This window comes from Salvelinus alpinus, chromosome 30 (assembly GCF_045679555.1).
Source record: "Salvelinus alpinus chromosome 30, SLU_Salpinus.1, whole genome shotgun sequence".
NCBI lineage: Eukaryota > Metazoa > Chordata > Actinopteri > Salmoniformes > Salmonidae > Salvelinus > Salvelinus alpinus.
This window is the reverse complement of record NC_092115.1, coordinates 19,659,838-19,684,497: the sequence shown is the minus strand read 5'-3', so window position 1 is coordinate 19,684,497 and position 24,660 is coordinate 19,659,838. Positions and strand designations below refer to the sequence as shown.

At 41.8% G+C, this 24,660-nt stretch overlaps 1 protein-coding gene and 9 non-coding genes across 12 annotated transcripts in view; all 10 read right to left on the bottom strand.

Annotated features, from left to right (window-relative positions):
* Window positions 1-5,138, bottom strand: part of LOC139559932 (glypican-5-like) — a 264,718-nt gene extending 259,580 nt beyond the window's left edge. For all 3 annotated transcript variants that reach the window (XR_011671850.1, XM_071376402.1, XM_071376403.1), the window contains exon 1: window positions 4,721-5,138. Coding sequence is in view for 2 of the 3 variants with exons in the window: in XM_071376402.1 (XP_071232503.1) it covers window positions 4,721-4,886 (166 nt within the window). In the remaining variant the exon portion in view is untranslated. The remainder of the gene's footprint in view (window positions 1-4,720) is intronic.
* Window positions 5,139-9,705: 4,567 nt separating this feature from the next.
* trnam-cau (transfer RNA methionine (anticodon CAU)) lies at window positions 9,706-9,778 on the bottom strand. Its single transcript has one exon. It is a non-coding gene; the product is annotated as a tRNA-Met (tRNA).
* Window positions 9,779-10,073: 295 nt separating this feature from the next.
* On the bottom strand, window positions 10,074-10,145 carry trnag-ucc (transfer RNA glycine (anticodon UCC)). The gene has a single exon. It is a non-coding gene; the product is annotated as a tRNA-Gly (tRNA).
* A 2,155-nt stretch (window positions 10,146-12,300) lies between these two features.
* Window positions 12,301-12,372, bottom strand: trnag-ucc (transfer RNA glycine (anticodon UCC)). Its single transcript has one exon. It is a non-coding gene; the product is annotated as a tRNA-Gly (tRNA).
* A 1,802-nt stretch (window positions 12,373-14,174) lies between these two features.
* On the bottom strand, window positions 14,175-14,246 carry trnag-ucc (transfer RNA glycine (anticodon UCC)). Its single transcript has one exon. It is a non-coding gene; the product is annotated as a tRNA-Gly (tRNA).
* A 1,802-nt stretch (window positions 14,247-16,048) lies between these two features.
* Window positions 16,049-16,120, bottom strand: trnag-ucc (transfer RNA glycine (anticodon UCC)). Its single transcript has one exon. It is a non-coding gene; the product is annotated as a tRNA-Gly (tRNA).
* Window positions 16,121-17,922: 1,802 nt separating this feature from the next.
* On the bottom strand, window positions 17,923-17,994 carry trnag-ucc (transfer RNA glycine (anticodon UCC)). Its single transcript has one exon. It is a non-coding gene; the product is annotated as a tRNA-Gly (tRNA).
* Window positions 17,995-19,796: 1,802 nt separating this feature from the next.
* trnag-ucc (transfer RNA glycine (anticodon UCC)) lies at window positions 19,797-19,868 on the bottom strand. The gene has a single exon. It is a non-coding gene; the product is annotated as a tRNA-Gly (tRNA).
* Window positions 19,869-21,670: 1,802 nt separating this feature from the next.
* On the bottom strand, window positions 21,671-21,742 carry trnag-ucc (transfer RNA glycine (anticodon UCC)). Its single transcript has one exon. It is a non-coding gene; the product is annotated as a tRNA-Gly (tRNA).
* A 1,802-nt stretch (window positions 21,743-23,544) lies between these two features.
* On the bottom strand, window positions 23,545-23,616 carry trnag-ucc (transfer RNA glycine (anticodon UCC)). Its single transcript has one exon. It is a non-coding gene; the product is annotated as a tRNA-Gly (tRNA).
* Window positions 23,617-24,660: the final 1,044 nt, after the last annotated feature.

The window sequence follows — 24,660 nt, the reverse complement described above, 5'->3', positions numbered from 1 at the left end:
CTGAACATCCCACTTGCGGGACAGGTACAGGATGGCAACAACAACTGCCCGAGTTACACCAGGAACGCACAATCCTTCCATCAGTGCTCAGACTGTACGCAATAGGCTGAGAGAGGCTGGACTGAGGGCTTGCAGGCCTGTTGTAAGGCAGGTCCTCACCAGACATCACCGGCAACAACGTCGCCTATGGGCACAAACCCACCGTCGCTGGACCAGACAGGACTGGCAAAAAATGCTCTTCACTGACGAGTCGCGGTTTTGTCTCACCAGGGGTGATACTCGAATTCGTGTTTATCGTTGAAGAAATGAACGTTACACCGAGGCCTGTACTCTGGAGCGGGATCAATTTGGAGGTGGAGGGTCCATCATGGTCTGGGGCGGTGTGTCACAGCATCATCGGACTGAGCTTGTTGTCATTGCAAGCAATCTCAACGCTGTGTGTTACAGGGAAGACACCCTCCTCCCTCATGTGGTACCCTTCCTGCAGGCTCATCCTGACATGACCCTCCAGCATGACAATGCCACCAGCCATACTGCTCAGTCTGTGCGTGATTTCCTGCAAGACAGGAATGTCAGTGTTCTGCCATGGCCAGTGAAGAGCCCGGATCTCAATCCAATTGAGCACGTCTGGGACCTGTTGGATCGGAGGGTGAGGGCTAGTTCCATTCCCCCCAGAAATGTCCGGGAACTTGCAGGTGCCATGGTGGAAGAGTGGGGTAACATCTCACAGCAAGATGTGGCAAATCTGGTGCAGTCCATGAGAAGGAGATCCACTGCAGTACTTAATGCAGGTGGTGGCCACACCAGATACTGACTGTTACTTTTGATTTTGACCCCCCCCCCCCTTTCTTCATGGACACATTATTCCATTTCTGTTAGTCACATGTCTGTGGAACTTGTTCAGTTTATGTCTCAGTTGTTGAATCTTGTTATGCTCATACAAATATGTACACATGTTAAGTTTGCTGAAAATAAACGCAGATGACAGTGAGAGGATTTCTTTTTTTACTGAGTTCATATACAGTTGAAGTCGGAAGTTTACATACACCTTAGCCAAATACAATTAAACTCAGTTTTTCACAATTCCTGACATTTAATCCTAGTAAATATTCCCTGTCTTAGGTCAGTTAGGATCACCACTTTATTTTAAGAATGTGAAATGTCAGAATAATAGAAGAGATAATGATTTATTTCAGATTCCCAGTGGGTCAGAAGTTTACATACACTCAATTAGTATTTGGTAGCATTGCCTTTAAATTGTTTAACTTGGGTCAAACGTTTCGGGTAGCCTTCCACAAGCTTCCCACAATAAGTTGGGTGAATTTTGGCCCATTCCTCCTGACAGAGCTGGTGTAACTTAGTCAGGTTTGTAGGCCTCCTTGCTCGCACACGCTTTTTCAGTTCTGCCCACAAATGTTCTATAGGATTGAGGTCAGGGCTTTGTGATGGCCACTCCAATACCTTGACTTTGTTGTCCTTAAGCCATTTTGCCACAACTTTGGAAGTATGCTTGGGGTAATTGTCCATTTGGAAGACCCATTTGCGACCAAGCTTTAACTTCCTGACTGATGTCTTGAGATGTTGCTTCAATATATCCAATAATCTTCCATCCCTCATGATGCCATCTATTTTGTGAAGTGCACCAGTCCCTCCTGCAGCAAAGCACCCCAAAGATGATCAATCAATCAATCAAATGTATTTATAAAGCCCTTCTTACATCAGCTGATGTCACAAAGTGCTGTACAGAAACCCAGCCGAAAACCTCAAACAGCAAACAATGCAGGTGTAGAAGCACGGTGGATAGGAAAAACTCCCTAGAAAGGCCAGAACCTAGGAAGAAACCTAGAGAGGAACCAGGCTATGAGGGGTGGCCAATCCTCTTCTGGCTGTACCGGGTGGAGATTATAACAGAACAATGGCAAAGATGTTCAAATGTTCATAGATGACCAGCAGGGTCAAATAATAATAATCACAGTGGTTGTCAAGGGTGCAACAGGTCAGCACCTCAGGAGTAAATGTCTGTTGGCTTTTCATAGCCGATGATGCTGCCACCCCCGTGCTTCACGGTTGGGATGGTGTTCTTCGGCTTGCAAGCCTCCCCCTTTTTCCTCCAAACATAACGATGAGCATTGTGGCCAAACAGTTCCATTTTTGTTTCATCAGACCAGAAGATATTTCTCCAAAAAGTACATGTGCAGGTACAAACCGTAGTCTGGATTTTTCATGGCGGTTTTGGAGCAGTGGCTTCTTCCTTGCTGAGCGGCCTTTCAGGTTATGTCAATATAGGACTCATTTTACTGTGGATATCGATACTTCTGTACCTGTTTCCTCCAGCATCTTCACAAGGTCCTTTGCTGTTGTTCTGGGATTGATTTGCACTTCTCGCACCAAAGAACGTTCATCTCTATGAGACAGAACCCTTCTCCTTCCTGAGTGGTATGACGGCTGCGTGGTCACATGGTGTTTATACTTGCGCACTATTGTTTGTACAGATGAACGTGGTACCTTCAGGCGTTTGGAAATTGCTCCCAAGGATGAACCAGACTACAAGTCTACATTTTTTTCTTAGGTCTTGGCTGATTTCTTTTGATTTTCCCATGATGTCAAGCAAAGAGGCAGTGAGTTTGAAGGTAGGCCTTGAAATATATCCACAGCTACACCTCCAATTGACATAAATTATGTCAATTAGCCTATCAGAAGCTTCTAAGGCCATGACATCATTTTCTGGAATTTTCCAAGCTGTTTAAAAGCACAGTCAACTTAGTGTATGTAAACTTCTGACCCACTGGAATTGTGATACAGTGAATTATAAATGAAATAATCTGTCTGTTAACAATTGTTGGAGTAATTACTTGTGTCATACACAAAGTAGATGTCCTAACCGACACGCCAAAACTATACTTTGTTAACAAGAAATTGGTGGAGTGGTTGAAAAATGAGTTTTATTGACTCCAACCTCAGTGTATGTAAACTTCCGACTTCAACTGTAATTACTATACAGCAGTTAGTTACATTGCATGCTCCCACAATAAGAAATCCAAATTCTGTTAGAAATGTTATTTATACAGTATGCCTATTCTTTATTAGTGCCAAATGCCTATAGCAACACACTTGTCCAAAGCACTAATAACCTTCCCTTGTGCAACATGTGTGAACAGATCATACTTTTGTAGACCTATTTCTAATCGGTGAGATCACTGTATGAACCAATTGGAAATGGGAAAGTAGGGGTGTTAACCCCGGTGTCCTGGCTAAATTCCCAATCTGGTCCTCATACCATCAAGGCCACCTAATCATGCCCAGTTTCCAATTGGCTCATTCATCCCCCCTCCTCTCCCCTGTAACTATTCCCCAGGTCGTTGCTGTAAAGGATAATGTGTTCTCAGTCAACTTACCTGGAGAAATAAGGGTTAAATAAAAAAATATATAAAACAACATCATTCTGTAGCTGTTCGCCCCTCAGGCCTGAGTCATATGCCAGAACCTTGGCGGTGTCTGTCAGTACAAAGTACAATTAATTTTACATTGGATATTCAATGGATATTTGGATTTCAATCTTCATTAGCGCTTACACAAAGTGTGCCATGACTATGAAACTGCTTTATTCAGAACCTGGGGAAGAATTGACACATTTTTACAGTATTTATTTTAGTGAATGTTTTTTTTTTTTTTACTTTCAATCTTCAATGGCTCTTAGACAAACTGTGTGGGGAAAAAATATTGTTGTTGATTTTTTTTTACATAAACAGTACCAGTCCAAAGTTGGGACACACGTACTCATTCAAGGGTTTTCCTTTATTTTTACTATTTTCAACATTGTAGAATAATAGTGAAGACATCAAAACTATGAAATAACATATAACACATCATGTAGTAACCCAAAAAGTGTTAAACATATAAAAATATATTTTTGACTTTAGATTCTTCAAAGTAGCCACCCTTTGCCTTAATGACAGCTTTGCACACGCTTGGCAATCTCTCAACCAGCTTCACCTGGAATGCTTTTCCAACAGTCTTGAAGGAGTTCCCACATATGCTGAGCACTTGTTGGCTGCTTTGGCTCCCCAATTCAGAATATATTACTTTCATTGTCATGGCATGCTAAGAGCTATTGACGATTGAAATCTGGTAGAAACAAATAACCCCCTCCTCCCCAGATAAGCAGTGGATTTTTGTCCATCTTCACCTGATACAGAATATACCATTTTAATAGTCATGCTTGGTTGAATAGCTATTGTTGACCAAAAAAACGAAAAAATATCCAATCTAAAACTAATTTTAACTGGTTCTGTCAGTATTGTATTTACACCGGCTCTCAGAAAGAGTGTGTAGAGAGAACCACGTGCGCTCCTGACAGGAGCGTGCCAGAGGAATGACAATTCTGACCGTGAATCTACATTTCACAAGCCTCTTTTCCAGATACGTAAATTTTGTTGATCAAAGTGCTGACAAGGTAGCTGTGTTGTCCTTCTAACATTTCGAAAATTTCTCATTTACATAATTCTAATTTCAATAAACTAAATTTACAAGAGCGACAAAGTTTAATAGAGAGGTGGATACAGTTTAACGAACTCCTGGAAAGCAATGTAATAGAAAAACTATTCTATTTGAGTTAGAAATTATAACCAGTCGGGATGATCTCAATGCAAAGTGCAAAGCGTAAATTACTCAAATGTAAATGTAAACTGTCACTGCTGACGCGGGAAATGCACACACTCACCTGTCCCAGGAGTCTCCGGTACCCACTTCAGTGGGCCGATCTGTCGCACCTGGAAAGCGGTCTTCACCTCATGACAGCTGTATGCCCCAACATCCACTGCTTTCACCAGAAACAGAACTGAAAACATCCACCAGAAATTCACGCGTGGGCATATTCTTCGCGACATTGCTGCATCTCAATCCAGGTATCCGTGGGTTTAGTCTAAATCGATGATTTCACGGCCTGTTAAAAAATGTATGACACAAATAAAAAGTAGCAGTTGATACTATTAAACGTCCATGATACGACGTCTGCATCGGGTTCTCACATTATTGGTTTTTGTGCATAAAGGCAATCCCACACTGAGTTTATATGAGACGGTATTGTGGACTAAGATTTGTAGATGTACCACACTCAACACAGGCGCTGTTCGACTGCGTGCACGCTTCCTTCTCTCCCTCAAGCCATGTGCGCTTTCACTCTCCCCTCTCATTCGACCCCACCCTCTCTGTTCAAATAAGGGGAGTCAGATATTAATGAAAAATATCATATTCTCAGGCTGTTCTGGAGGCAAAGGGGCCCCGACCCGGTACTGGTTGTACCTAATAAACTGGACACTGCGTGTACAACTAGAATTCCAGATGGCACTTGAGTTGATTGACAATCTGACAAATCATGCTCTTTATAAAACAAAAAATATTCAGATTTATTTAATAATTTGCAAATAGGATTATATGGTTTTAGGAATTAAATTCCAGATGACTGAATAATATTTTGTTGGATAGACGCTGAAAAACCTACCCAAACACACAACTGCAAATATCTATATTGCCTGTTACGAAGTAAAAATCGAGCTTTCTATCTCCATGCTGAAGCAAATACAGGATTGTTTAGTGTACTTTACTGCCCTCTTCTGGTGAAATTGCAAAGGCACACAGGACACAATACATTTGTACTGTATGTTATGAATAAGGATAATTCACACAAATTACAAAATGTCTTATTTGCTACATTCTACTGTTTCCTGGTTATAAAATGCTTAAATTAGTGGTTGTGATAGTGGTTACGTAGAGAAACACAAAAGATTAAGATTGCTTTCAATGTAATGAATTACTGCATGCATGCATGCTTCATTTTGGCCTAACCCATGCCTGCTTTCAGTCTCCTCCTCTCGTTTGTCCCCCACCCTCTCTGTTCAAAGATGGGGTGTTAGATATTAATAAATAATATCACATTTTCAGCTTTAGGTATTTAATTTACTGTAATAATAAGGCTATAACAGCTTCATGGTGAGGTACATATGGATTGTGCATTGATATATCACTATACCCAGTGTTCCCAAATGGTCTAGGCTCATTGGTGGGTCACTGGTGGTTCATTTTAGGTCATTATGAAGTTTTATTACTTCATTAAACCTGGAAAATCCATAGGCTTCTCTTCAGATGTGTAACACCCACAACACAACAAAGTTGGGGACCAGAATTACTGACATCCTATTTAAAGGGAATGGTTGATTCAAAATGTATTAGGTACACCACCCCGTTCACAAAAATGGTTTGCTCCTACAAACAGTGAGTCACATGGCCATGGCTTGCTATATAAAGCAGGCAGACAGGTATCAAGTCACTTAGTTACTGTTCGATTGAACATTAGAATGGGCAAAACGTGTGACCTAAGCGACTTTGATTGTGGTATGATCGTTGGTGCCAGGCGCGCCGGATCCAGTATCTCAGAAACGGACGCTCTCCTGGGCTTTTCACGCAAGACAGAGTCTATGGTTTACAGAGAATAGTGCGACAAACAATCAAATCCAGTCAGTGGGCAAAAACAGCTCGTTGATGAGGGCATAGGAGAATGGCAAAAATTGTGCAAGCTAACAGGAGGGCCACAGACAGACAAATAACGGCGCAGTACAACAGTAGTGTGCAGAACGGCATCTCGGAACTCACAACTTGAGCCTTGTCAAGGATGGGCTATTGCAGCAGACGACCACACCGGGTTGCACTCCTATCAACTAAAAACAAGAAGAAGCGCCTCAGCGGGCCCGCGATCACCAACACTGGACAATTGAGGAGTGGAAAGACATCGACTGGTCAAGCGAATCCCGGTTCCTGTTGCGTCATGCTGATGTCAGAGTCAGGATTTGGCGTAAGCAGCATCAGTCCATGGCACCATCCTGCCTGTGTAACCGATGTGAAATGGCTAGCTAGTTAGCGGTGGTGCGCGCTAATAGCGTTTCAATCGGTGACGTCACTCGCTTTGAGACCTTGAAGTAGTGGTTCCCCTTGCTCTGCAAGGGCCGTGGCTTTTGTGGAGCGATGGGTAACGATGCTTCGTGGGTGTCAGTTGTTAATGTGTGCAGAGGGTCCCTGGTTCGCGCCCGGGTCGCGGCGAGGGGACGGACTAAAGTTAAACTGTTACATTGGTGCCGTGACCCGGATCACTGGTTGCTGCGGGAAAGGGGGGTGAGTGTAACCGATGTGAAATGGCGAGCTAATAGCGTTTCAATCGGTGACGTCACTCGCTTTGAGACCTTGAAGTAGTGGTTCCCCTTGCTCTGCAAGGGCCGTGGCTTTTGTGGAGCGATGGGTAACGATGCTTCGTGGGTGTCAGTTGTTAATGTGTGCAGAGAATCCCTGGTTTGCGCCTGGGTCGGGGCGAGGGGACAGACTAAAGTTAAACTGTTACACCTGGTGTTGGCGGTGTACTGGTGTGGGGAATGTTTTCCTGGCACACGTTAGGTACCTTGATACCAATTGAGCAACGATTGAATGCCATGCCCCAAGGAATTCTGGTTGTTCTGGAGGCAAAGGGGGGTCCGACCGGGTACTAGATTGGTGTACCTAATAAAATGTATGCTGAGTGTACATCTTTAAAGTGGAATTGACAGCATCTTAGCAACATGAAATCTTATTCAAATCTGTTCATATACAACCCCAGGAAGAATACGACACCATTTTGTTTTTAGTTTGAGTTGATTATTATTTTTACTGGGACAGTCCACATTAATCAACGTTTCAGTAAAAGCGCCGGTTTTAGCCAGCCAGCTAATTTTCAACCGCAATCCCTGGGCAGGTTATTAAAAACAATTACAATAACAATACAGACAAACCATGAGTAGTGAGCACATGCAGAGCCTCATAGAACAAGCAACACGTAGCACGCAGACAGAGCAAAATCACAAAAAGCAACCAAACAAAATACATAAAAGCAACAGTTTTTCCACACCTCACAACCTACAGACAACATGGAAAGCGGCAATACACAGCTAGGGATTATTTTCACGTCTGATTGGCCTTTAGCCATGTCTTTAGCCATGTTTTTTGTGAAGGTGTGATAGGTGGTGCAGTTATGTGTGTCTGATGTCAGTGTGTTCCAGACATGGGAAGCTCTCACAGAGAAAGCAGATTGACTAAAGGTGCTATAAGGGAACTATACAGTCATCTCTCATGGCAGACCTTGTGGATCTGCTGCCATGGGTTTGAGATTTCTGTTTAACAAAAGTCCTAGGTGGAGGGGGAGCCAGGCCATTTAGGATATTGAATACAAGACATGTGTCGGTGTATAGCACAAGATTTTCCCAACTCAGGAGCTCGTGCTTTCTCAAATCAAATAAAAATAAAATGTTATTGTTCACATACACATGTTTAGCAGATGTTATTGCTGGTGTAGCGAAATGCTTGTGTTTCTAGCTCCAACAGTGCAGTATTATGTAACAATTCACAACAATACACACAATACACACAAATCTAAAAGTAAAAGAGTGGAATTAAGAACTATATAAATATTAGGATGAGCAATGTTGGAGAGGCATAGACTAAAATACAGTAGAATAGAATACAGTATATACATATGAGATGAGTCAAGCAAGAATATGTAAACATTATTAAAGTGACTAGTGTTCCATTATTAAAGTGGCCAGTGATTTCAAGTCTGTATATAGGGCAGCAGCCTCTCAGGTGCAGGTTTACGTAACCGGGTGGAAGCCGCCTAGTGATCACAATTTAACAGTCTGATGGCCTTGAGGTAGAAGCTGTGTTTCAGTCTCTCGGTTCCAGCTTTGAAGCACCTGTACTGACCTCGCCTTCTGGATGATATTGGGATGTATGTGGAGACGTCACCGGCTGGAGCGCCCTTATGTATATATTTTACAAATTGTCAAATAAATTAAACCAATCAATCAACAGGCAGTGGCTCGGGTTGGTTGTTGTCCTTCATGTTTCTTTTTGGCCTTCATGTGACATCGGGTGCTGTAGGTGTCCTGGTGTAGTTTACCCCCGGTGATGGGTTGGGCAGACCGCACCATCCTCTGGAGAGCCCTGCGGTTGCGGGCGGTGCACTTGCCGTCCCAGGCCGTGATACAGGCGGACAGGATGCTCTCAGTTGTGCATCTGTAAAAGTTTGTGAGGATTTTATGGGACAAGCCAAATTTCTTCAGCCTCCTGTTGTGCCTTCTTCACCACACTGGGTGGACCATTTCGGATCGCCAATCATGTATACGCCGAGGAACATGAAACAATTAAATGTTAACTACAAAGTCTAGGCCTATACGATATCATAATTATTTTAATCCATCCAGTGGATATTTGTTTTGCAAACTCTACCATCACATGTGCGCCACAAAAGCACAGCTAAACAACAGTGTCATGTTAGGTGTGCACTTGAATTAAAGGGCAACTACAACCAAAGTTCTCAGATTTTTTCCAGACCTCAAAAATTTGGTTGGTTTAAACATTGTTGTGGACTTAGAACATCCAATTGTGTTGTTTTTCTATTAAAAAGTGTGATTTTCAGAGAGAAAAACTGAAAAAAATGAAAAACTGAAACCTGGACTGGACTAGACTGGACTTGGCTCTCCAGTACCACTTGTTGTGCGGTAAAAGAGAGATAGTCTATGACTTGGGTGAATGGAGTCTTTGACAACTTTTTGGGGCATTTCAAAATGCAACATGTGTGAAATACAAGAATACTGCAAAATACTCAAATCAAGAGGGCGCAAAAAACTCTGCCCCCTGTGAGGATCGAACTCACGACCTTCAGATTATGAGACTGACGCGCTACCTACTGCGCTAAGGAGGCACATGACTTAAAGTGAAGGAGAGTTTGTTTATGAAGTATATATAACATATTATTATCTTCACAGAAAAAATGAGGGTTGGTGGTAAAATTGTATTTGTCCCAGGCTAAAATAAAGTATTTTTAATGAAAGAAAAAAGTGCTGCAGCCTGCCTCATCGAGAGAACGCATTGCGGAGCAGTTTTAGGTCACCCTCCCCGCTCTTTGTCAGAATACACTACATGCCCTGTGAATGAAATAGAATTGAGGACTAGAGAAAGAAAAGAAACAAACAGAATCCCCCCCAAAACAAAACAAATGCGTTGGCCGGGAATCGAACCCGGGTCAACTGCTTGGAAGGCAGCTATGCTCACCACTATACCACCAACGCTGTTCTCTTTACCTCCTTTGAGTGTTCTGTTTTTGAAAGTGAAAGAAATGACATTACATATTAAAGGTTTGGTGCAGTCAAACATCAAATCAAATCCTATTATATTTATCACATGAGCCGAATAAAACAGCTGTTGGTAGACCTTACAGTGAAATGCTTACTTACAAGCCCTTATCCAACAATTATGTTTTAAGAAAAATACGTGTTAAGAAAGTATTTACGAAAATACATTGAATACATTGACAACTCGTAAATGGAATGAAATTAAACAGAACTTGTTTCCATCCCCACGGCTTCAGCAATGGATAATTTTTTTATTTTTCAAATAGGCTACCTTGAGGAACTATTGTCATTCTCAATGGATGTAAAAACAGACTTTGTTTCCTTGCTGTTTGAGGTGAAGAAAAATGTACTTTGAGAAGCTCCACAGCTCATAAGTGGTGGTGATTAAAGAGAATCAGAAATACTGTCAGATCCCCAAATGGGCACATTTATAAGCCTACATTTGCTAGCAGGCCAGGTAGCCTAGGTCTACTTCTATGGGTAATCAGGTGCGCATCCTTAAACATTATTGACAGGAGCACTCTAAACAAAACACAATGAATACATTGACAACTCGTAAATGGAATGAAATAAAACAGAACTTGTTTCCATCCCCACGGCTTCAGCAATGATTAGTCCACTGAGCCAAAAGACGTCTGTTCTTTCGACCAATCGACTGGTTCAAATTTTAAAAAGTGTATTTTTCCATATATAGACTGAATAAAATCAACTATATGTAGGCTTGTCTGATGCTTTAAGCACACTGTGATTAAATAATGGAGACACAAATTACTCAAGAGGGTGCCAGAAACCAAGATAACCTAACCAGAAGAAAAAAACCTGTTCCCAAATCTCCTCCTCCCGCTGCTGATGGCCTTCGCACCATTACGCTCCCGGAATTAGGCTACACCAGAGGGTCAGTTTCCATTTAGTGTACCAATTAACCTTCAATTTATTTTTTACCCCCAAATTTCATGATATCCAATTGGTAGTTACAGTCTTGTCCTATCTCCACAACAGACTCAGGATAGGTGAAGGTTGAGAGCCACACGTCCCCCGAAACACAACCCAGCCAAGCTGCACTGCTCACTTAACCTGGAAACCAGCCGCACCTATGTGTCAGAGGAAACACCGTACACCTGGCGAACGTGTCAGCGTGCATTGCGCCCGGCCCTCCACAGGAATCGCTAGTGCGCGATGGGACAAGAATATCCCTGCAAGCCAAACCCTCCCCTAAACCAGGCGACACTGGACCAATTGTGCACTGCCCCATGGGTCTCCCGGTTGCGGACGGATGCAACAGATGACACAGACTTGAACCAGGACTTCTAGTGGCAGAGCTAGCTCTGCGTTGCAGTGCCTTAGAACACTGGGCCACTCAGGAGGCATGACAACTTATCTTACCATTTCTAACGATCTGCGTGCCAGTTATGGTTTTCATATGCATATTTTCGTGGAACAATTTAATTTATTTCATATTAAAAGTCTTCGTATCTCAAAATAATATTCAAGTGATGAATAAAAATGATATCTAAACCTAAATGAAAACTACACAAATCTAAAAGTAACTTCTATTGCCATTGCCAACTATGTAAAAATGGCCTACATAAAGCCAACAAATAAAATCATTACAGTCTGAAGGTGAAAAAAATATCCTGATAAAAAATAAACCACTTTGGCTACACATGGCCTTTCTGCAACGAACTTGAAACAATGTATCAACTAATCAACTTGGTCCAGCCAGATGCTTGAGCTAACAAACTTGCAACATTGTATAAAATATTTTGCACCCTCAGTTTCCCCTGCCAGTGACCTCCGGGCAGACACAACTGTAGGCTCTATACCAGGCTATTTGCGCAAGTACAAGAAGTAATCAGGTAGGCCTATTTTATAACATTTCTTCACCTCAAACAGCAAGGAGATATGCGTCAATCAAGACGTGCCATAAATCTTTTTTTCGGGCAACTGCTAAACGAAAAAATTCTCAGTCGACCAACAGCCTATCGACCAGTTGACTAAATGGTGTCAGCCCTTTTTGATACTGAGATGAAAATAGCTGCACTGGACTTTTAGCAGATTCATTTCAAAGGGTGATTCAAACATAATACCCAGTTGCGTTGGCCGGGAATCGAACCCGGGTCAACTGCTTGGAAGGCAGCTATGCTCACCACTATACCACCAACACTTACCAAATAACTACCTGGAGCAGTCTCTGTTTGAAAGTGAAAGTAAAACAAAACCACATTTTACATTAGCAGAATAATAATGGGGTTCCCTAAAAACACATCACTGACATCACCAGGCGGTAAATTAGTTAATAGACCAATAACAAAGAGTTCCAAACGGCTCTGCCAATAACAGCTAGTTTTCAGCTTTCCCCCTTTCCACTCAGACAATGCAAGACATTCCTAGCAAAATTCTTGCTTGACAAATTGCTCTTTACTGACAAGTCATTTTTGATCATTTTAATTGAAAACAATCACAGTAGGGTATTTGATTGTTACCCAGAAATTATTTGACTAATCCATTGCTGAAGTCCCCGACAAAAATTATTTTTTAGTATATCAAAAGCCGTCTGTTCTTTCGACCAATCGACTGGTTCAAATTTTAAAAAGTGTATTTTTCCATATATAGACTGAATAAAATCAACTATATGTAGGCTTGTCTGATGCTTTAATTAAGCACACTGTGATTAAATAATGAAGACACAAATTACTCAAGAGGGTGCCAGAAACCAAGATAACCTAACCAGAAGAAAAAAAACTGTTCTCAAATCTCCTCCTCCCGCTGCTGATGGCCTTCGCACCATTACGCTCCCGGAATTAGGCTACACCAGAGGGTCAGTTTCCATTTAGTGTACCAATTAACCTTCAATTGATTTTTTACCCCCAAATTTCATGATATCCAATTGGTAGTTACAGTCTTGTCCCATCTCCACAACAGACTCTGGATAGGTGAAGGTTGAGAGCCACGCGTCCTCCGAAACACAACCCAGCCAAGCTGCACTGCTCACTTAACCTGGAAACCAGCCGCACCAATGTGTCAGAGGAAACACCGTACACCTTGCGAACGTGTCAGCGTGCACTGCGCCCGGCCCTCCACAGGAATCGCTAGTGCGCGATGGGACAAGAATATCCCTGCCAGCCAAACCCTCCCCTAAACCAGGCGACACTGGACCAATTGTGCACTGCCCCATGGGTCTCCCGGTTGCGGCCGGATGCAACGTTGCAGTGCCTTAGAACACTGGGCCACTCAGGAAGCACGACAACTTATCTTACCATTTCTACCGATCTGCGTGCCAGTTATGGTTTTCATATGCATATTTTCGTGGAACAATTTAATTTATTTCATATTAAAAGTCTTCGTATCTCAAAATAATATTCAAGTGATGAATAAAAATGATATCTAAACCTAAATGAAAACTACACAAATCTAAAAGTAACTTCTATTGCCATTGCCAACTATGTAAAAATGGCCTACATAAAGCCAACAAATAAAATCATTACAGTCTGAAGGTGAAAAAAATATCCTGATAAAAAATAAATCACTTTGGCTACACATGGCCTTTCTGCAACGAACTTGAAACAATGTATCAACTAATCAACTTGGTCCAGCCAGATGCTTGAGCTAACAAACTTGCAACATTGTATAAAATATTTTGCACCCTCAGTTTCCCCTGCCAGTGACCTCCGGGCAGACACAACTGTAGGCTCTATACCAGGCTATTTGCGCAAGGACAAGAAGTAATCAGGTAGGCCTATTTTATAACATTTCTTCACCTCAAACAGCAAGGAGATATGCGTCAATCAAGACGTGCCATAAATCTTTTTTTCGGGCAACTGCTAAACGAAAAAATTCTCAGTCGACCAACAGCCTATCGACCAGTTGACTAAATGGTGTCAGCCCTTTTTGATACTGAGATGAAAATAGCTGCACTGGACTTTTAGCAGATTCATTTCAAAGGGTGATTCAAACATAATACCCAGTTGCGTTGGCCGGGAATCGAACCCGGGTCAACTGCTTGGAAGGCAGCTATGCTCACCACTATACCACCAACACTTACCAAATAACTACCTGGAGCAGTCTCTGTTTGAAAGTGAAAGTAAAACAAAACCACATTTTACATTAGCAGAATAATAATGGGGTTCCCTAAAAACACATCACTGACATCACCAGGCGGTAAATTAGTTAATAGACCAATAACAAAGAGTTCCAAACGGCTCTGCCAATAACAGCTAGTTTTCAGCTTTCCCCCTTTCCACTCAGACAATGCAAGACATTCCTAGCAAAATTCTTGCTTGACAAATTGCTCTTTACTGACAAGTCATTTTTGATCATTTTAATTGAAAACAATCACAGTAGGGTATTTGATTGTTACCCAGAAATTATTTGACTAATCCATTGCTGAAGTCCCCGACAAAAATTATTTTTTAGTATATCAAAAGCCGTCTGTTCTTTCGACCAATCGACTGGTTCAAATTTTAAAAAGTGTATTTTTCCATATATAGACTGAATAAAATCAACTATATGTAGGCTTGTCTGATGCTTTAATTAAGCACACTGTGATTAAATAATGAAGACACAAATTACTCAAGAGGGTGCCAGAAACCAAGATAACCTAACCAGAAGAAAAAAAACTGTTCTCAAATCTCCTCCTCCCGCTGCTGATGGCCTTCGCACCATTACGCTCCCGGAATTAGGCTACACCAGAGGGTCAGTTTCCATTTAGTGTACCAATTAACCTTCAATTGATTTTTTACCCCCAAATTTCATGATATCCAATTGGTAGTTACAGTCTTGTCCCATCTCCACAACAGACTCTGGATAGGTGAAGGTTGAGAGCCACGCGTCCTCCGAAACACAACCCAGCCAAGCTGCACTGCTCACTTAACCTGGAAACCAGCCGCACCAATGTGTCAGAGGAAACACCGTACACCTTGCGAACGTGTCAGCGTGCACTGCGCCCGGCCCTCCACAGGAATCGCTAGTGCGCGATGGGACAAGAATATCCCTGCCAGCCAAACCCTCCCCTAAACCAGGCGACACTGGACCAATTGTGCACTGCCCCATGGGTCTCCCGGTTGCGGCCGGATGCAACGTTGCAGTGCCTTAGAACACTGGGCCACTCAGGAAGCACGACAACTTATCTTACCATTTCTACCGATCTGCGTGCCAGTTATGGTTTTCATATGCATATTTTCGTGGAACAATTTAATTTATTTCATATTAAAAGTCTTCGTATCTCAAAATAATATTCAAGTGATGAATAAAAATGATATCTAAACCTAAATGAAAACTACACAAATCTAAAAGTAACTTCTATTGCCATTGCCAACTATGTAAAAATGGCCTACATAAAGCCAACAAATAAAATCATTACAGTCTGAAGGTGAAAAAAATATCCTGATAAAAAATAAATCACTTTGGCTACACATGGCCTTTCTGCAACGAACTTGAAATAATGTATCAACTAATCAACTTGGTCCAGCCAGATGCTTGAGCTAACAAACTTGCAACATTGTATAAAATATTTTGCACCCTCAGTTTCCCCTGCCAGTGACCTCCGGGCAGACACAACTGTAGGCTCTATACCAGGCTATTTGCGCAAGGACAAGAAGTAATCAGGTAGGCCTATTTTATAACATTTCTTCACCTCAAACAGCAAGGAGATATGCGTCAATCAAGACGTGCCATAAATCTTTTTTTCGGGCAACTGCTAAACGAAAAAATTCTCAGTCGACCAACAGCCTATCGACCAGTTGACTAAATGGTGTCAGCCCTATTTGATACTGAGATGAAAATAGCTGCACTGGACTTTTAGCAGATTCATTTCAAAGGGTGATTCAAACAAAATACCCAGTTGCGTTGGCCGGGAATCGAACCCGGGTCAACTGCTTGGAAGGCAGCTATGCTCACCACTATACCACCAACGCTTACCAAATAACTACCTGGAGCAGTCTCTGTTTGAAAGTGAAAGTAAAACAAAACCACATTTTACATTAGCAGAATAATAATGGGGTTCCCTAAAAACACATCACTGACATCACCAGGCGGTAAATTAGTTAATAGACCAATAACAAAGAGTTCCAAACGGCTCTGCCAATAACAGCTAGTTTTCAGCTTTCCCCCTTTCCACTCAGACAATGCAAGACATTCCTAGCAAAATTCTTGCTTGACAAATTGCTCTTTACTGACAAGTCATTTTTGATCATTTTAATTGAAAACAATCACAGTAGGGTATTTGATTGTTACCCAGAAATTATTTGACTAATCCATTGCTGAAGTCCCCGACAAAAATTATTTTTTAGTATATCAAAAGCCGTCTGTTCTTTCGACCAATCGACTGGTTCAAATTTTAAAAAGTGTATTTTTCCATATATAGACTGAATAAAATCAACTATATGTAGGCTTGTCTGATGCTTTAATTAAGCACACTGTGATTAAATAATGAAGACACAAATTACTCAAGAGGGTGCCAGAAACCAAGATAACCTAACCAGAAGAAAAAAAACTGTTCTCAAATCTCCTCCTCCCGCTGCTGATGGCCTTCGCACCATTACGCTCCCGGAATTAGGCTACACCAGAGGGTCAGTTTCCATTTAGTGTACCAATTAACCTTCAATTGATTTTTTACCCCCAAATTTCATGATATCCAATTGGTAGTTACAGTCTTGTCCCATCTCCACAACAGACTCTGGATAGGTGAAGGTTGAGAGCCACGCGTCCTCCGAAACACAACCCAGCCAAGCTGCACTGCTCACTTAACCTGGAAACCAGCCGTACCAATGTGTCAGAGGAAACACCGTACACCTTGCGAACGTGTCAGCGTGCACTGCGCCCGGCCCTCCACAGGAATCGCTAGTGCGCGATGGGACAAGAATATCCCTGCCAGCCAAACCCTCCCCTAAACCAGGCGACACTGGACCAATTGTGCACTGCCCCATGGGTCTCCCGGTTGCGGCCGGATGCAACGTTGCAGTGCCTTAGAACACTGGGCCACTCAGGAAGCACGACAACTTATCTTACCATTTCTACCGATCTGCGTGCCAGTTATGGTTTTCATATGCATATTTTCGTGGAACAATTTAATTTATTTCATATTAAAAGTCTTCGTATCTCAAAATAATATTCAAGTGATGAATAAAAATGATATCTAAACCTAAATGAAAACTACACAAATCTAAAAGTAACTTCTATTGCCATTGCCAACTATGTAAAAATGGCCTACATAAAGCCAACAAATAAAATCATTACAGTCTGAAGGTGAAAAAAATATCCTGATAAAAAATAAATCACTTTGGCTACACATGGCCTTTCTGCAACGAACTTGAAATAATGTATCAACTAATCAACTTGGTCCAGCCAGATGCTTGAGCTAACAAACTTGCAACATTGTATAAAATATTTTGCACCCTCAGTTTCCCCTGCCAGTGACCTCCGGGCAGACACAACTGTAGGCTCTATACCAGGCTATTTGCGCAAGGACAAGAAGTAATCAGGTAGGCCTATTTTATAACATTTCTTCACCTCAAACAGCAAGGAGATATGCGTCAATCAAGACGTGCCATAAATCTTTTTTTCGGGCAACTGCTAAACGAAAAAATTCTCAGTCGACCAACAGCCTATCGACCAGTTGACTAAATGGTGTCAGCCCTATTTGATACTGAGATGAAAATAGCTGCACTGGACTTTTAGCAGATTCATTTCAAAGGGTGATTCAAACAAAATACCCAGTTGCGTTGGCCGGGAATCGAACCCGGGTCAACTGCTTGGAAGGCAGCTATGCTCACCACTATACCACCAACGCTTACCAAATAACTACCTGGAGCAGTCTCTGTTTGAAAGTGAAAGTAAAACAAAACCACATTTTACATTAGCAGAATAATAATGGGGTTCCCTAAAAACACATCACTGACATCACCAGGCGGTAAATTAGTTAATAGACCAATAACAAAGAGTTCCAAACGGCTCTGCCAATAACAGCTAGTTTTCAGCTTTCCCCCTTTCCACTCAGACAATGCAAGACATTCCTAGCAAAATTCTTGCTTGACAAATTGCTCTTTACTGACAAGTCATTTTTGATCATTTTAATTGAAAACAATCACAGTAGGGTATTTGATTGTTACCCAGAAATTATTTGACTAATCCATTGCTGAAGTCCCCGACAAAAATTATTTTTTAGTATATCAAAAGCCGTCTGTTCTTTCGACCAATCGACTGGTTCAAATTTTAAAAAGTGTATTTTTCCATATATAGACTGAATAAAATCAACTATATGTAGGCTTGTCTGATGCTTTAATTAAGCACACTGTGATTAAATAATGAAGACACAAATTACTCAAGAGGGTGCCAGAAACCAAGATAACCTAACCAGAAGAAAAAAAACTGTTCTCAAATCTCCTCCTCCCGCTGCTGATGGCCTTCGCACCATTACGCTCCCGGAATTAGGCTACACCAGAGGGTCAGTTTCCATTTAGTGTACCAATTAACCTTCAATTGATTTTTTACCCCCAAATTTCATGATATCCAATTGGTAGTTACAGTCTTGTCCCATCTCCACAACAGACTCTGGATAGGTGAAGGTTGAGAGCCACGCGTCCTCCGAAACACAACCCAGCCAAGCTGCACTGCTCACTTAACCTGGAAACCAGCCGCACCAATGTGTCAGAGGAAACACCGTACACCTTGCGAACGTGTCAGCGTGCACTGCGCCCGGCCCTCCACAGGAATCGCTAGTGCGCGATGGGACAAGAATATCCCTGCCAGCCAAACCCTCCCCTAAACCAGGCGACACTGGACCAATTGTGCACTGCCCCATGGGTCTCCCGGTTGCGGCCGGATGCAACGTTGCAGTGCCTTAGAACACTGGGCCACTCAGGAAGCACGACAACTTATCTTACCATTTCTACCGATCTGCGTGCCAGTTATGGTTTTCATATGCATATTTTCGTGGAACAATTTAATTTATTTCATATTAAAAGTCTTCGTATCTCAAAATAATATTCAAGTGATGAATAAAAATGATATCTAAACCTAAATGAAAACTACACAAATCTAAAAGTAACTTCTATTGCCATTGCCAACTATGTAAAAATGGCCTACATAAAGCCAACAAATAAAATCATTACAGTCTGAAGGTGAAAAAAATATCCTGATAAAAAATAAATCACTTTGGCTACACATGGCCTTTCTGCAACGAACTTGAAACAATGTATCAACTAATCAACTTGGTCCAGCCAGATGCTTGAGCTAACAAACTTGCAACATTGTATAAAATATTTTGCACCCTCAGTTTCCCCTGCCAGTGACCTCCGGGCAGACACAACTGTAGGCTCTATACCAGGCTATTTGCGCAAGGACAAGAAGTAATCAGGTAGGCCTATTTTATAACATTTCTTCACCTCAAACAGCAAGGAGATATGCGTCAATCAAGACGTGCCATAAATCTTTTTTTCGGGCAACTGCTAAACGAAAAAATTCTCAGTCGACCAACAGCCTATCGACCAGTTGACTAAATGGTGTCAGCCATTTTTGATACTGAGATGAAAATAGCTGCACTGGACTTTTAGCAGATTCATTTCAAAGGGTGATTCAAACATAATACCCAGTTGCGTTGGCCGGGAATCGAACCCGGGTCAACTGCTTGGAAGGCAGCTATGCTCACCACTATACCACCAACACTTACCAAATAACTACCTGGAGCAGTCTCTGTTTGAAAGTGAAAGTAAAACAAAACCACATTTTACATTAGCAGAATAATAATGGGGTTCCCTAAAAACACATCACTGACATCACCAGGCGGTAAATTAGTTAATAGACCAATAACAAAGAGTTCCAAACGGCTCTGCCAATAACAGCTAGTTTTCAGCTTTCCCCCTTTCCACTCAGACAATGCAAGACATTCCTAGCAAAATTCTTGCTTGACAAATTGCTCTTTACTGACAAGTCATTTTTGATCATTTTAATTGAAAACAATCACAGTAGGGTATTTGATTGTTACCCAGAAATTATTTGACTAATCCATTGCTGAAGTCCCCGACAAAAATTATTTTTTAGTATATCAAAAGCCGTCTGTTCTTTCGACCAATCGACTGGTTCAAATTTTAAAAAGTGTATTTTTCCATATATAGACTGAATAAAATCAACTATATGTAGGCTTGTCTGATGCTTTAATTAAGCACACTGTGATTAAATAATGAAGACACAAATTACTCAAGAGGGTGCCAGAAACCAAGATAACCTAACCAGAAGAAAAAAAACTGTTCTCAAATCTCCTCCTCCCGCTGCTGATGGCCTTCGCACCATTACGCTCCCGGAATTAGGCTACACCAGAGGGTCAGTTTCCATTTAGTGTACCAATTAACCTTCAATTGATTTTTTACCCCCAAATTTCATGATATCCAATTGGTAGTTACAGTCTTGTCCCATCTCCACAACAGACTCTGGATAGGTGAAGGTTGAGAGCCACGCGTCCTCCGAAACACAACCCAGCCAAGCTGCACTGCTCACTTAACCTGGAAACCAGCCGCACCAATGTGTCAGAGGAAACACCGTACACCTTGCGAACGTGTCAGCGTGCACTGCGCCCGGCCCTCCACAGGAATCGCTAGTGCGCGATGGGACAAGAATATCCCTGCCAGCCAAACCCTCCCCTAAACCAGGCGACACTGGACCAATTGTGCACTGCCCCATGGGTCTCCCGGTTGCGGCCGGATGCAACGTTGCAGTGCCTTAGAACACTGGGCCACTCAGGAAGCACGACAACTTATCTTACCATTTCTACCGATCTGCGTGCCAGTTATGGTTTTCATATGCATATTTTCGTGGAACAATTTAATTTATTTCATATTAAAAGTCTTCGTATCTCAAAATAATATTCAAGTGATGAATAAAAATGATATCTAAACCTAAATGAAAACTACACAAATCTAAAAGTAACTTCTATTGCCATTGCCAACTATGTAAAAATGGCCTACATAAAGCCAACAAATAAAATCATTACAGTCTGAAGGTGAAAAAAATATCCTGATAAAAAATAAATCACTTTGGCTACACATGGCCTTTCTGCAACGAACTTGAAATAATGTATCAACTAATCAACTTGGTCCAGCCAGATGCTTGAGCTAACAAACTTGCAACATTGTATAAAATATTTTGCACCCTCAGTTTCCCCTGCCAGTGACCTCCGGGCAGACACAACTGTAGGCTCTATACCAGGCTATTTGCGCAAGGACAAGAAGTAATCAGGTAGGCCTATTTTATAACATTTCTTCACCTCAAACAGCAAGGAGATATGCGTCAATCAAGACGTGCCATAAATCTTTTTTTCGGGCAACTGCTAAACGAAAAAATTCTCAGTCGACCAACAGCCTATCGACCAGTTGACTAAATGGTGTCAGCCCTATTTGATACTGAGATGAAAATAGCTGCACTGGACTTTTAGCAGATTCATTTCAAAGGGTGATTCAAACAAAATACCCAGTTGCGTTGGCCGGGAATCGAACCCGGGTCAACTGCTTGGAAGGCAGCTATGCTCACCACTATACCACCAACGCTTACCAAATAACTACCTGGAGCAGTCTCTGTTTGAAAGTGAAAGTAAAACAAAACCACATTTTACATTAGCAGAATAATAATGGGGTTCCCTAAAAACACATCACTGACATCACCAGGCGGTAAATTAGTTAATAGACCAATAACAAAGAGTTCCAAACGGCTCTGCCAATAACAGCTAGTTTTCAGCTTTCCCCCTTTCCACTCAGACAATGCAAGACATTCCTAGCAAAATTCTTGCTTGACAAATTGCTCTTTACTGACAAGTCATTTTTGATCATTTTAATTGAAAACAATCACAGTAGGGTATTTGATTGTTACCCAGAAATTATTTGACTAATCCATTGCTGAAGTCCCCGACAAAAATTATTTTTTAGTATATCAAAAGCCGTCTGTTCTTTCGACCAATCGACTGGTTCAAATTTTAAAAAGTGTATTTTTCCATATATAGACTGAATAAAATCAACTATATGTAGGCTTGTCTGATGCTTTAATTAAGCACACTGTGATTAAATAATGAAGACACAAATTACTCAAGAGGGTGCCAGAAACCAAGATAACCTAACCAGAAGAAAAAAAACTGTTCTCAAATCTCCTCCTCCCGCTGCTGATGGCCTTCGCACCATTACGCTCCCGGAATTAGGCTACACCAGAGGGTCAGTTTCCATTTAGTGTACCAATTAACCTTCAATTGATTTTTTACCCCCAAATTTCATGATATCCAATTGGTAGTTACAGTCTTGTCCCATCTCCACAACAGACTCTGGATAGGTGAAGGTTGAGAGCCACGCGTCCTCCGAAACACAACCCAGCCAAGCTGCACTGCTCACTTAACCTGGAAACCAGCCGTACCAATGTGTCAGAGGAAACACCGTACACCTTGCGAACGTGTCAGCGTGCACTGCGCCCGGCCCTCCACAGGAATCGCTAGTGCGCGATGGGACAAGAATATCCCTGCCAGCCAAACCCTCCCCTAAACCAGGCGACACTGGACCAATTGTGCACTGCCCCATGGGTCTCCCGGTTGCGGCCGGATGCAACGTTGCAGTGCCTTAGAACACTGGGCCACTCAGGAAGCACGACAACTTATCTTACCATTTCTACCGATCTGCGTGCCAGTTATGGTTTTCATATGCATATTTTCGTGGAACAATTTAATTTATTTCATATTAAAAGTCTTCGTATCTCAAAATAATATTCAAGTGATGAATAAAAATGATATCTAAACCTAAATGAAAACTACACAAATCTAAAAGTAACTTCTATTGCCATTGCCAACTATGTAAAAATGGCCTACATAAAGCCAACAAATAAAATCATTACAGTCTGAAGGTGAAAAAAATATCCTGATAAAAAATAAATCACTTTGGCTACACATGGCCTTTCTGCAACGAACTTGAAATAATGTATCAACTAATCAACTTGGTCCAGCCAGATGCTTGAGCTAACAAACTTGCAACATTGTATAAAATATTTTGCACCCTCAGTTTCCCCTGCCAGTGACCTCCGGGCAGACACAACTGTAGGCTCTATACCAGGCTATTTGCGCAAGGACAAGAAGTAATCAGGTAGGCCTATTTTATAACATTTCTTCACCTCAAACAGCAAGGAGATATGCGTCAATCAAGACGTGCCATAAATCTTTTTTTCGGGCAACTGCTAAACGAAAAAATTCTCAGTCGACCAACAGCCTATCGACCAGTTGACTAAATGGTGTCAGCCCTATTTGATACTGAGATGAAAATAGCTGCACTGGACTTTTAGCAGATTCATTTCAAAGGGTGATTCAAACAAAATACCCAGTTGCGTTGGCCGGGAATCGAACCCGGGTCAACTGCTTGGAAGGCAGCTATGCTCACCACTATACCACCAACGCTTACCAAATAACTACCTGGAGCAGTCTCTGTTTGAAAGTGAAAGTAAAACAAAACCACATTTTACATTAGCAGAATAATAATGGGGTTCCCTAAAAACACATCACTGACATCACCAGGCGGTAAATTAGTTAATAGACCAATAACAAAGAGTTCCAAACGGCTCTGCCAATAACAGCTAGTTTTCAGCTTTCCCCCTTTCCACTCAGACAATGCAAGACATTCCTAGCAAAATTCTTGCTTGACAAATTGCTCTTTACTGACAAGTCATTTTTGATCATTTTAATTGAAAACAATCACAGTAGGGTATTTGATTGTTACCCAGAAATTATTTGACTAATCCATTGCTGAAGTCCCCGACAAAAATTATTTTTTAGTATATCAAAAGCCGTCTGTTCTTTCGACCAATCGACTGGTTCAAATTTTAAAAAGTGTATTTTTCCATATATAGACTGAATAAAATCAACTATATGTAGGCTTGTCTGATGCTTTAATTAAGCACACTGTGATTAAATAATGAAGACACAAATTACTCAAGAGGGTGCCAGAAACCAAGATAACCTAACCAGAAGAAAAAAAACTGTTCTCAAATCTCCTCCTCCCGCTGCTGATGGCCTTCGCACCATTACGCTCCCGGAATTAGGCTACACCAGAGGGTCAGTTTCCATTTAGTGTACCAATTAACCTTCAATTGATTTTTTACCCCCAAATTTCATGATATCCAATTGGTAGTTACAGTCTTGTCCCATCTCCACAACAGACTCTGGATAGGTGAAGGTTGAGAGCCACGCGTCCTCCGAAACACAACCCAGCCAAGCTGCACTGCTCACTTAACCTGGAAACCAGCCGCACCAATGTGTCAGAGGAAACACCGTACACCTTGCGAACGTGTCAGCGTGCACTGCGCCCGGCCCTCCACAGGAATCGCTAGTGCGCGATGGGACAAGAATATCCCTGCCAGCCAAACCCTCCCCTAAACCAGGCGACACTGGACCAATTGTGCACTGCCCCATGGGTCTCCCGGTTGCGGCCGGATGCAACGTTGC